The sequence below is a fragment of the Sitophilus oryzae genome, unplaced genomic scaffold (assembly GCF_002938485.1).
Source record: "Sitophilus oryzae breed Bouriz unplaced genomic scaffold, Soryzae_2.0 scaffold_1177_pilon_pilon, whole genome shotgun sequence".
NCBI classification, from domain to species: Eukaryota; Metazoa; Arthropoda; class Insecta; order Coleoptera; family Curculionidae; genus Sitophilus; species Sitophilus oryzae.
This window is the reverse complement of record NW_022145812.1, coordinates 2,900,910-2,913,157: the sequence shown is the minus strand read 5'-3', so window position 1 is coordinate 2,913,157 and position 12,248 is coordinate 2,900,910. Positions and strand designations below refer to the sequence as shown.

The following is a 12,248-nucleotide window of genomic DNA, read 5'->3' as shown; positions in this document are numbered from 1 at the left end:
GGGAACCAACTGAAGGCGGAACTGAAGAATCTAGAAGACTCCATCCGTAACTTGGAATGGGTGTCCTCCAACGGTCTAAAACAATCGAAAAAGTTCCTCAGAACTTACGACCGAGAAAAATCAAAGGTATTCCTTGATTTAAGTAAAAACAATCTTCGGATTGTCACGGGGTTTCTAATAGGACACTGTCTCCTCAACGAACACCTCAGTAGGCTGAAGCTGAGAAACAACGGCGAATGCAGATTCTGTGGGGAAAATGGGGAAACACCAGAACACCTTATCACTGAGTGCGCCGAGACGACGACCATTCGTGCCATGAACTTTGGTACGGCTGATGTCGGGGATGGAGAGCTGGCCGCTGTGGAGCCGTCTCAGATACTAGCTAAGACCTATTAAAGCCCTAAGACGGTATGATGAGTTATAACTCCTTATAACTCAAAAAAGGGGAACACACCAGAGATCTGTAAGGTCGCGGTGATTAACTCCCCTCCTAAGAGTAGGTGGACTTTATTTTCTTTGGCTAATTCGTTCAGCTTCTCTAGGCATTCTTTGGTTAACTTTGAATGCAGAATGAGTGGAAGGGGGGTTAATTACCACGACCTTAAAGATCTATTATGTCCCCATTTCTTGAGTTACAACTCATCATACAGTCTATAACACATCATACATGGGGATCCTCCTGTTGTAGGGGGGACAGGGTATTTCCCATCCTCCTCTGACAACAGATAATCATCCTCCGTGGAGATACGCCAAGCTGTTTCTTGGTTCCTTTACTCTCCCTTTTCTCGAGGAGTGTTTTCGCTTTTGCTTCCTCTGAAGCAAATCCTTCGTCGGAAGCAGTCGGAGATATCTCCGTACTCCTGCTCCGCTGAAATCTATTATCTCTCTATTCTCGGGTTGTCTAGCCCGCCTGGTTGACCCAGGCCGGCTATAGGAAACGGTAGCTTGTGTAGCCTGGTGGGTCTAGAGGTAGGCTCCTGGCCCTTACTAGAGGAGGTGGTAGGTGGTAGCTTGTGTGCCACTTATGGAGGATGGTCTCGCGCAAGTGTCAGCTGCCTCTCCTGTAGTTTTTTCTTTGGGTTTATCCCTTGGAATTTACACTATTTGTTCCTCAGTGTTGCTAGGGGCTCTCTCCAGCCTCACCGCAAGGGTTTTGATAAGAGGCTCCTGGTACTTCTGGTACTGAATAGACAGTGGTTGCAACGTTAATATCTATTTATAATATTTAATCCTTTATAGGTAAACTAACAACGGAGATTAAGTCAACAAAACAAAATATTATCAGTCATCTATCTACAGAGGTACATACTTCAATCCCCAACTAATTAATCTATTAACTTAAGCCTCGTCGATAAGTCTGATAAGTTACTTGGATGGTTACTTCATAAGTTATCTTATTGAGATTTATATTATTTGAGGAGATAATGATAAAACATTATATTTATCTCTGAATACATCAAAATAATAAAGGAAATATGCTTTTATTTTTATATAAATGTATGCCATAAGGTGTTGTACTTAAAAACAATAAAATAGCAAATGTATCTCTATTATCAATAAAACTTTATTAGATCGATTACATTATCTTTTACAGGGATGTTACCCATTTCCAGGAATCTTTGAACTCATCCAGACCACGCTTATTAATAGAAAAATACGGTAAAGATTCGGCATCTTTTATCCATCTTCTGACATGAGGATTTTTATTGTCGTCGATTGGTAACATTAAATCAAGCGAAGTCACAGTGGGCAATAAGGAAATATCAGCCAAAGTCACCGCATCCCCTGTCACCCATTTCTGTTTTTCCAACACTGTGTTCAAATAATCGTATACGTCCAAGATTTGCTGACGTTGAAGCTCCGTTAGGGGTCCCTTTTGCCCGTGGTATAAGTATGCTCTCTATAAAATATGTCAATGTTATTCAAATGATAACGTATCAAGATAAAATATATTAAAGTCGTATAAAACATTTGGCGTCTCTTAAAGTGGCTTGATAAATATTACTATGTAATAATATTTAACACGTTGAGAGGAAAATGTATTCGCTTTTGATAAGATATCTACCCGTTAGGTATTAAAGTATTATTTTAGACTAATTTTTAGCATGTTCACAAGTTTAACATTTTTAAATTGTTCGAAATAGAATTTTAAAAATGCTTAAATAACTAGAGCTGTATTTTGAATTATTCGTAAGTTGAGACTATTTCGGATATTAAAAATTAGAAAAATAAAATTAATGAATACAAATATTATAAAAAGAAATCAAAACAGAGAAATAAACTTTACTAAAAAATTCGGTTGCTTCCTTAAATGTATACAGGGGTATCAAAAATGGCTGGTCTATTTTAAATATTTATTTTATAATATAAACTTCGTTATTTCAAATACAACCCTCGGCATTTTTTAAAATAAGTCGAAGCAGATTTAAATGCCCTTTCAAACTATATTAGGGTATCCTATACTTATCTGGCTCATATTTTGAATAAAAAGCGATTTTTCAATAAAATGGCAATCAGAATGGCTGGTGTCACCATGACAATTTTCTAGTGAAAGATAGTAGCTATTTTCAAAATCGTCATTCGTTTGTGGACTTTATTTAAATTTTATTTATTTAAGTTCATAGCAATTTATTTTTATTTAATTTACCTACAATCCTACAATAGTTTAATAAGTAAGTATTTATTATTTTAACATGAGAAGAATGAAGCAGTATCTGCCGGCGGAAGGAATGGATATTATGTTATTACTGATTTTATTTTGTGAGGAAAATTGCTTGTTGGCCTGAAGGGTCATAGACATCGAAAGAGAAATTATCTTGATAAAGCGGTCCTTTAAAAAACTACTTTTCTTATTTCACAGAGCTGATAGTGAGGTATATGAAAAACCTATTAGGCAGAAACCTCTATTGGAAATCAAGAAAATGAATTTACCTTAATTGGCTCCTTTATAGGAAATCCAATATATCTACTATACAGAGAAGACCAGGCTACTAGTAACATAGCAAGTTGCCGGACGAATTTACGTTTACCCGATTTGCGTTCGTACTCGAGATTCACTGCCGCCTAGTCGGCTGGTCAGACAGTACGCAGCTGTAGTTGTGCTTGGACGGGTCGATCGTGACACTAGGAATACGACGCGAGGAGTGCCGAGTATTTATTTTCATTTTAAATGTTTACCTTCACTTAAGGTAACATTTAAAATAAAAATACTTAAATATTTATTATTTGAGTGTGTTTACAAGCCGAAACTAAAAATAAATAAATTCCCTAAACCCCAAAAAACTAAAATATTACTCTAAATAAAAAAAAGTTATAACAAGTGTTCAAAAAGACCACCTTCGTGTGCTAGACAGAAGCCTAGGCGGTCGTAAAATCCCCGTCTGACATTGGCTAACATATTAGGACCAATCATATGCTCCCCTACAAAACCAACCCAAACATTTAGCTTTTGAGGATATTGCGTGCGTACCTCAAAATATCTGTGCAAATTTTCACGACACCAATATCGTACTTGTGTAGGGTTATGACGACTCAATAAAGGAAAACTTGATTCGTCGGTGAAAACTATACGCCGAATAAAGTTTTCATCTAAATTGGCCTTTTCCATTACAGATTCACAAAACGCCATACGCCGAAATTGGTCTTCATGGAAATTTTCTTGAGTTTTGCGCGCCTTATACGATCGGTATCCATTCTTATTAAGGACTCTTTTAACCGTGCTAGGTAAAGAATCTGTTACCTCAGCAATTTGATTACTTGATAACGTGGGATTTTGATCTGCGGTAGCACAAATGAACACTTGCTTTAACTCCTGTTCTTCATTAATCAACACATGAGGCATTTTGTGTTTTTGTGGGGACACGCGCCCATGTGTTTCAAAATTATTAATAACTCTTGAGATAGTAGGTAAAGATGGAATTGGCCTGTTTACAAAAGTTTGTGGAAAAATTGTTTATATATCCCGATAAGACCTATTTTGGAAATACCATTTTACAATTTGAATTTTCTCACGAACTTCGTAAACATCCATTATTTTACAAAATAATAAATTTTACACGAGAACTGTCGCGAGAATCTATGTATTCATTTTGACTATTAAAACACGAATAAATACAAATTCTGAAACATTCTTATCACATATCTACCTATTTTTATTTTATCGCATTTTTTCGCCTGCTTCTTATCCGACGGACGGGTATACGCTAATTCGTCCGGTTCTGCCTATGTTACTACTACGGTGGTCCGGTCTGTATATTATCATAATCATCGTAATACGGGGTGTCCCAGAAATAGGTGCAAGTATTTTAAGGGGTGGTAGATCTCGATAAAAGAAACATTCTCTCTTTATCGTTTTTCAGAGTTATTTTACTTTGAAAATTTACAAAAAAAATGATTTTCTGATAAAATTTTGAGAACCACTGAATCTTTTCTGGATTTTCTTTCTTTTAAATTTAATCTAATATCTATGTTACCATATTATCAAGAAATTATTGTTTTTAACTAAGAATTAAAAAAAGAATTTTCAATTTTTTTTTTCGCGAAATAAACCTCATAGGCGTGTTTCTGTGGTTGAACTATACTACCAGTTAAAATACTTGCACTTATTTCTGGGACACCCTGTATAAAACTTCTTATTTCGTCAAAGAACTATACTTCTTCATTTTTCTTGATAAAATAATAAATACTTATCTATTAAGCTGTTGTAGGTATTTTAAATAAGAGTAAACTGCTATGAACTTTAAAAGTCCATAAACTAATTTCGATTTTGGAAATAGAGTTACTAACTGTTACTATAAAATGGTCATGGTGACACAAGCCATCTTGATTGCCATTTTATTCAAAAATTGCTTTTTATTCAAAATATGAGCCAGATATAGGATACGCTAACATAGTTTAAAAGAACATTTAAATTTGCTTCGACTTATTCTAAAAAATACAGAGGGTTGTCTTTGTAATAACGAAGTTTTTATATAAAATAAATATTTAAAATAGTCCAGCAATTTTTGATACATCCTGTACATTTCAAAATAATTTTAAATTATGCACATTGTCTTCCCACATATACACATAAAATATTTTGTTCCTACATCGTTCCGTTTTTGTATAATTAACCGAGGCGAATGACGTGCGCTACCCTGTATCTACTGATATAAAATTTATAGCAATGGCACAGCTTCTTCGATACCAGCCAACTTCGTGGCTTTTAGAGAATCCGCTTGTCATCTAGTGCGTCTATTTCTCTACACATTTCAGTAATCAAAACGCCAGTCTTGATCGTCTAGCGTCAGTGAATGGTTAAAATTCGATTACTATACATAACATATGATAAGAGAGAATATCTAGGTAGAATAATCGCAAATTTCAATGTAAAACACAATAAGTTGACCGTCTAGTATTGAATAGTGGAGAGTGTTGTACCTTGGACCATAATGTACCTCGGACCGCTTCTTCAATTTCACTATGTGTCGATGCAGTTTCCGTTCACCCATATCGCCGCTAGATTACGCACGTGAAACCTACAGATGGCGCCCAAAGTAATTCAACCAGAAACGAAGTTCTCCGAAGTTATTTCATATTCGTCGTTTATCGAGTGTGAAAGTAAATAATAAACAAATAAAAATATGTAATCATCTGCGTACTTTTAAAGGGTAAGTTACTTGTGTTATGTTATTTTGTTACAACATTTCCTTCTTCTTGCGCATGTGTGAATAGTTTTTGCATATATTTAGTTTTATTGTTTATTTAACCTAACAAACTGTTTTATTGTACCTTGGTCCATGTGCAGCAGTTGTACCTTGGACCGGTCCAAGGTACAACACGTTTCAAGGGTTGATAAAAGCAATTGAAAATAAATTATTTTCCATTTTATTTCAAATGTAAGCCAGTTTAATTTTATTTTCCAGATTGGTCAAAAATGCCACGAAGCAAGAGTGGCAAAAAGCGTGAGAAAGTTGATGCAGAAAAATTGACACAACCTGTAGAAGAATGCATCAATGAAGGTATTGCCATTCGAGAGGCAGTAAGGCGATATGGAGTATCAAAAACAACGTTAATTAGACCCATTCGTAGTTTTAAAAACTCAGAAGCGGAAAGATTTACATACAGCACAAAAATGAATGTGAAGCAAGTATTCTCGAGAAATGAGGAGGAATCCTTGAAAACTTATTTAGTCACGGCTGCTCGTCTTCATTATGGGTTGACGAGGGTAGAGGTTAGGAAACTAGCCTACCAGTTTGCATCAACCAAAGAGAAGCGGTATCCTGTCATCTGGGATGAGAGAAAAATTGCCGGCAAAGAATGGTTACGACAGTTTATGTCAAGGCATACAGATTTGTCTCTCCGAAAACCTGAGGCGACCAGTTTGGCGAGATCCACGGCGTTTAATCGAGTTAATGTCACTACATTTTTTGACAATTACAAAAGTGTGTTGTCCAGAGGAACTTTTTCTGCACCGTACACGTTCCTCCTAAAATTATCAGTTCCAAAGGAGTTAAACAAGTTGGACAGATGACAAGTGGTGAGCGTGGTCAAAACCTAATTACCTAAACCAAAAACCGTGGAAGGCACTGCTCGGCGTAGCTCATTATTGTATTTTGAGGTTAACTTTCACGGCTATAATGTCAACTAATTTCTAAAGTGTTTGTGTATTGTTACTCGTTAAATATTAAACCAAGTATTACCGATTTCTGTAGTTTTTTTTTGGACCAAGGTACAATCGTTTGTGGACCAAAGTACATTACTAGTTTGTACCTCGGACCGATTTGCATTACTCATTAGAAAATGTGATTATGAGTTTTTGGTGTATTCTATCCAGGTCTGGATGAAATAAATTAATGAATCAAAGTCACAGCTACTCTATTTTTTCAAAAATCATGCAAAAAAGTCGCAAACAGAAAAGTTACGGCGCCTTTAACAAAAGTGGACCAAGGTACAACACTCTCCCCTAGACAGTGACATTCATTTGCTAGATTTCGCCATTGCACTGTCGTGGATTAATTTTATTTATCTCCAGATTTATTTTTTTTTGTTCATGTGATTATGTTTGTTGATGTTTTAATAGAGACTGTATTTAGTTTTATTTTATTTATTTTATTATGAGTATATGCCGACTCATGTCGCGAGGTATACTTGTATACTCTTACAAATTGATTACTATCAAAAACTTTTATGATCAAAGGAGCTTTAAAATTTTCTTTAATCATAATTAAATTAAATTTTAATTTTAATCATATTGCACTTACAAAACATATTTTTAGAATATTAAATGCACATGTAGCATCAAAATACAGCTTGGAATCCACAGCCGCCCTTTTAACCAAATCTTTGGGATACAAGGCATCATCTTTTCCATATTTTCCGATCAAATAAGTTATAATGGCATGGCTGTCAGGTATAATTACTCCATTATCATCCAACGTGGGTATAGTATGTAAAGGATTAATCTATATAACAAAAAACAATCTGATTTAAATAACAAATACAAGGATTTCAGAAATATTTGAAAACAAACTCAAAATCATCAATCAAATCAATCATTTACTAAAGACTGTACAAGAGACAAGAGACAAGAGATTTTATAATGCCGGGATCCCGGGATTGACTATCAGAATGAGAAATTTAATCTAAAGAAATACTTAATAAAAATGCAGCAGAAGTGACGGAAACAATTGAATACGTCAATCAATCCTAATTTATGTCATATACTAACATACCAAATCTCGTTTCTTTATCTGAAAAAATAAAAAAGTTGTGTTGGGTGAGCCACTTTTGAGACGCACCCGGTATATAGGTATATTATTAAATAATAAATAATACATATACATTTTTTACCTATTACGATAAGAAATAGGTAGATTCAACAGGATTTAAGATTTTGATTCCTCTATTTTAGGTACCTATATTTATTTCATATCAGATCAAATTTGAAATATTCTAGCACATGATCGAAAAAAAACGCCCTGCAGTTGGCTTGGATGACGATCGATGACATTCCCCATATAATTTTAAATTCTACCGTATGATCGAATAAAAACGGCGTCCAGTTGGCTTGGAAATGACGACCGAGGACATTACCCATATAATTTTACATATAAAATGACAGCGATCTTCATTTGATAGCCATCGCTGACGCCGTTTTTATTCGATCATATGGTACATTTATAAAATGACACGAATCTGCATTTCAAATCCATCCATGACGCCGATTTTTCAACCATATTATATTTATTACTTTGCGATACGCACCTTGCGATGTTTTTTAAAACTGCTCGATTTTCAATAATCTACATATATAAAATGCTAATGTTTATCTGTGTCGTCTCTACTGAAGTAACGATTTGCTCTAGAAAGTTGCTTTTTTACTAAAAGATAGTCGTCGCCGGATTTTTTGTTTTTCATTTAATTAAAAAAAATAAAAAGGGTTTTTTTTTCTGATGTCTTGGCGGATGCGCCAGGCTTCAACTAGTATCTACATAATCAGATAATAATTATATTCGTAAATATTTATCTTTCTCTTGGTATCTTTGATCAATAATTGCAAATCCAGTATAGACAACCAAAATAAACACGGTGAAATATTAAAGAATTTTTTAAACATAATATATTATATTAACCATGATATTAACATTAATACTGTGTCATATTTATCAATGTATGACTGCATCACTTATAATTTGGTCTCTAATACTAATATCCAATTTACCTTCAAATATTCTGGCCTTAAGTGATCCTGATTGGCCAAAGAGATGTCTTTCCTCTCTAAACTTATTCCTATAGCTTGGGCCACTATGTAAACGGCCCTACATGGTGGGCTCACATCAGCTCCATGAACAATCAAAGGCATTTTATTAAACGATCAACACTAGAGACAAAAACAGGACAAAAATAACAAATGTGAGTGAACAGTCTGGCTCTCTGCTCTGGCTGGCTGTTTTTCAATCACAGCCGGCTTTCTGCGACTGCTGCGAGTGATAAAAATAAAGCGAAAGTTATGAAAATCTCGCTTGCTTAAGTATCTTTCACACCACACTTAACTTTAGACTGACGGAGAAACGTCAAAAACATCAGTATCGTTTATTTAGTAATATTTAGCTGCAAACTAAATAATCACACCCTTGATTTGAATTCTATATTTTTTTTCGCTGTACTGAAACTGCCGTTAAACGGTAGCTTACTAAAATGCCGTTAATAGGTATGACGTCGTTGATGTGACGCACTTGACTGTTTTTAATGCGCTGTACTTAAACTGCCGTTAAACGGTAGCCTACTAAAATGCCGTTAATAGATATTATGACGTCGTTGCGGAAAGTAATGCCTGGCTGACTGTTGGCCGCCTGGAGCAAGCCCGAAACAATGCGCCCCCCCCCCTCTACAGACAATCATTTTTTATTAGTTCGAAGTTTGATCCGAAGAATCAGGTGTGAAAAAAAATTATGAAAGTTGTGCCACAGATGGTAAGAAATATTATCAAACGCTTTCCGAAAAAAAAACGATGTACTTAAACAGCCGTTAAACGGTAGCCTACTAAAATGCCGTTAATAGATATTGTGACGTCGTTCATGTCGGCGGAAAGTAATGCCTAGCCATAAGCATATTGCAAGAGCACCTGTGGCTCCGTGGCTGAGGCTATCGGTTCGTAAGCGAATGGTCCGGGGTTCAAATCTCACGCTTACCAACACTTTTTTATATTTTTTTTTGCTTATAGCGTGATCTTATTGCATTGGTTTCACTCTTTTTGGTTGGATTGGTTTAGTTATTTGGCGAGTTGGTTAGCGTGGTTATTTGGAGGGGGTTAATTCATTGGTTAGTTGGTTATTTGGTGGGGTTGGTTGGTTTTTACTAATTTATATTTGTTTTTTAATTTTTTTTATCAGTGTCGAGGTAGTTGCGTTGGTTAAGTTGGTTATTTGGTGGGGTGGATAGCGTTGGTTAGTCCTTATAAAATTCCTATATTTCATAAAGCCGTCAAGTGCGTCACATCAACGACGTCATACCTATTAACGGCATTTTAGTAAGCTACCGTTTAACGGCAGTTTAAGTACAGCCAAAAAAAAATATTGCAAGATTTTTACAATTAGCATTAAAATTTTGTATTTAAAAGGGACATCACATGGTACCTAACAAGAAAAAAAAAACATTATAAGGTACATTAGCCAAACTAACACCTAAAACTAGGTAATATAGATTATTATAAATTATTAACAAAACAAAATTCGTAATAAATACATAGACATAATCCTGAGAAACAAAATTCCTAACATGGACAAAACTAAAACTTTTTTCTTGATATTTTTTTGGCAGTCTGAAATAAAATCTGTTTTTTATTTCTGATGTTTAGACCGCTATTTCGTGCTCAATAGATATTAAAAATAATCCGCTTAATCGTTCTTGTGTCAAGTATGATCGCAGACGTAATTCTCAATTATTTTGAGTTTAGAAAACTTCTCTCTCCGGTTGCCACTGAAACCGGCAGCGTTAATAACATTCTTATGTAGATGTAAATATTTGGAAAGTTTCCAATCAGATCGTGAATTTTTAAATATTTTAGTGTTTGTTTTGGACAGCTGAAGCTTTCGGCATTATATGGTGGTATTAGAGCAATTAGAGCTAATATCTCGTCTGTGATCTCGTCCCGAAGCTCTAGGCCATTAATATCATGTTTGTCTCGCCATGCGTTAAATAGAGATGAAGATCCATACAATGCTTGTTATTTCCTCTCGTTGATATTCCTGAGAACTGTGAAGTCATATAAAAAGGAAAAATAGTCCGAGTGAGCGTTTAACAACCTTTCCTGGAGAGCCACATGGATTGTATCCAGGACAACAAAGAAAAAATCGACTTTAAACTTTTCCTGTGAATCTAAAATTGGCTCATCCACTGATTCATACAAAAACTGTCTAGTTTTTTTTCTGGGACGAGCTCTAATGTCATTAGTAAAAACTGCTTCAATTTCCAGCTCTTCTGCCAGCTCTGCAGCATCCACTAATATTTCTCTAAAATGGTCGTCAGTCCTTATTTTGACAAAATAGTCGTCCATAGCTTTTAGAGCTTTTGTGGACATGATGTCGAATTTCTCATTCTGAAGCAGTTTACTAGTTGCATTTATACTGTTGGAAATTTCGTACCGAAAATGACCATTTTTCCAAAATGTAGTACGGACGCATGCCGTACCGAATTTGGTCAAGATGTACCGAATTCAGTACAATTGTACCGAAACGGCCGCCCTCAAATTTGGCCGCCTGGAGCAGCTGCTCCTCTGCTCCACCCCTCAGGACGGCCCTGCTGGCTATAAGCATTTTGCGAGAGCACCTGTGGCTCCGTCTGAGGCTATTGCTTCGTGAGCGAATGGTCCGTGGTTCAAATCTTACGCCGGACCAAGACTTTTTTATATTTTTTTTTGCTTATAGCGTGATATCTTATTGCATTGGTTTCACTCTTTTTGTTTGGATTGATTTAGTTATTTGGCGGGTTGGTTAGCGTAGTTATTTGGAGGGTATTCATTGGTTAGTTGGTTATTTGGTGGGGTTGGTTGGTTTTTACTAATTTATATTTGTTTTTTATATTTTTTCATCAGTGTCGAGGTTAGTTGCGTTGGTTATTAGGTGGGGTGGATAGCGTTGGTTAGTCCTTATAAAATTCCTATATTTCATAAATAGGCCAGTCAATCTGGAGGTTGAGGTGGAAAAAATTAGTAACCAACCGATCTCAACGGGAATGTGTAGATAATGATCTCCTATTTAACCTCTCAAAAGTCCCATTCGGTCCCGGTGGTGCAAGTTTGAAAAAAACCGCCGCCATCTTGGATTTTTTCGTTTTTTTCAAATATCTCCGTTTGCATAACTTTTTTCGAAAAAACTAAAGATATGTTTTTTGTAGAGAACTAAATTTAGAATATTTTACTGTTAATGATTTTTTTTCTAAAATAAATAGTAATAGAGATACATCAATTTTTTACTATACGGTTTATAAATTTTCCAGTTTTCTTAAACCAATCAGCTATAATTTTTGCGTTAACAGTATAGTGTTAGTATAGATAAACGAAGTATACATTTAAGCATTAAAACAATTAAAAATAACGTTTAAATATTATTTATTAAATAAAATTATTGTTAAAAAAATTATTATTAAATTAAAGTTATTAAATAAAATTTACTATGACGTCATCCTGAGCGTCACTTTCGTCCTCAACTAAAATACAAAAGTTTGTGCAACTGATTCCGTAGCATTGATCACACTTTGAAGTGAACATT

General features: G+C 35.0%; 2 protein-coding genes across 2 annotated transcripts; one reads left to right on the top strand and one right to left on the bottom strand.

Moving 5' to 3' along the window:
- Positions 1-1,540: 1,540 nt before the first annotated feature.
- LOC115890169 (glutathione S-transferase 1-like) lies at positions 1,541-9,112 on the bottom strand. Its single transcript, XM_030910333.1, has 3 exons — positions 8,702-9,112; positions 7,242-7,442; positions 1,541-1,900 (listed from the first exon to the last, which is right to left on the bottom strand). The coding sequence occupies exons 1-3, from the start codon at positions 8,840-8,842 to the stop codon at positions 1,589-1,591; spliced, it is 654 nt and encodes a 217-aa protein (XP_030766193.1). The 5' UTR covers positions 8,843-9,112; the 3' UTR covers positions 1,541-1,588.
- Positions 5,119-6,693, top strand: LOC115890178. The gene is made up of 2 exons (XM_030910343.1): positions 5,119-5,648; positions 5,904-6,693. The coding sequence occupies exon 2, from the start codon at positions 5,915-5,917 to the stop codon at positions 6,509-6,511; it is 597 nt and encodes a 198-aa protein (XP_030766203.1). The 5' UTR covers positions 5,119-5,648; positions 5,904-5,914; the 3' UTR covers positions 6,512-6,693.
- Positions 9,113-12,248: the final 3,136 nt, after the last annotated feature.

Coding starts and splice junctions, on each gene's coding strand:
- LOC115890178 (XM_030910343.1), top strand. CDS start 5,915: ATGCCACGAAGCAAGAGTGGCAAAAAGCGTGAGAAAGTTGATGCAGAA.
- LOC115890169 (XM_030910333.1), bottom strand. CDS start 8,842: ATGCCTTTGATTGTTCATGGAGCTGATGTGAGCCCACCATGTAGGGCC. Junction 7,443..8,701: donor TAAGGCCAGAATATTTGAAG/GTAAATTGGATA, acceptor TTTGTTATATAG/ATTAATCCTTTACATACTAT. Junction 1,901..7,241: donor ATATTCTAAAAATATGTTTT/GTAAGTGCAATA, acceptor CATATTTTATAG/AGAGCATACTTATACCACGG.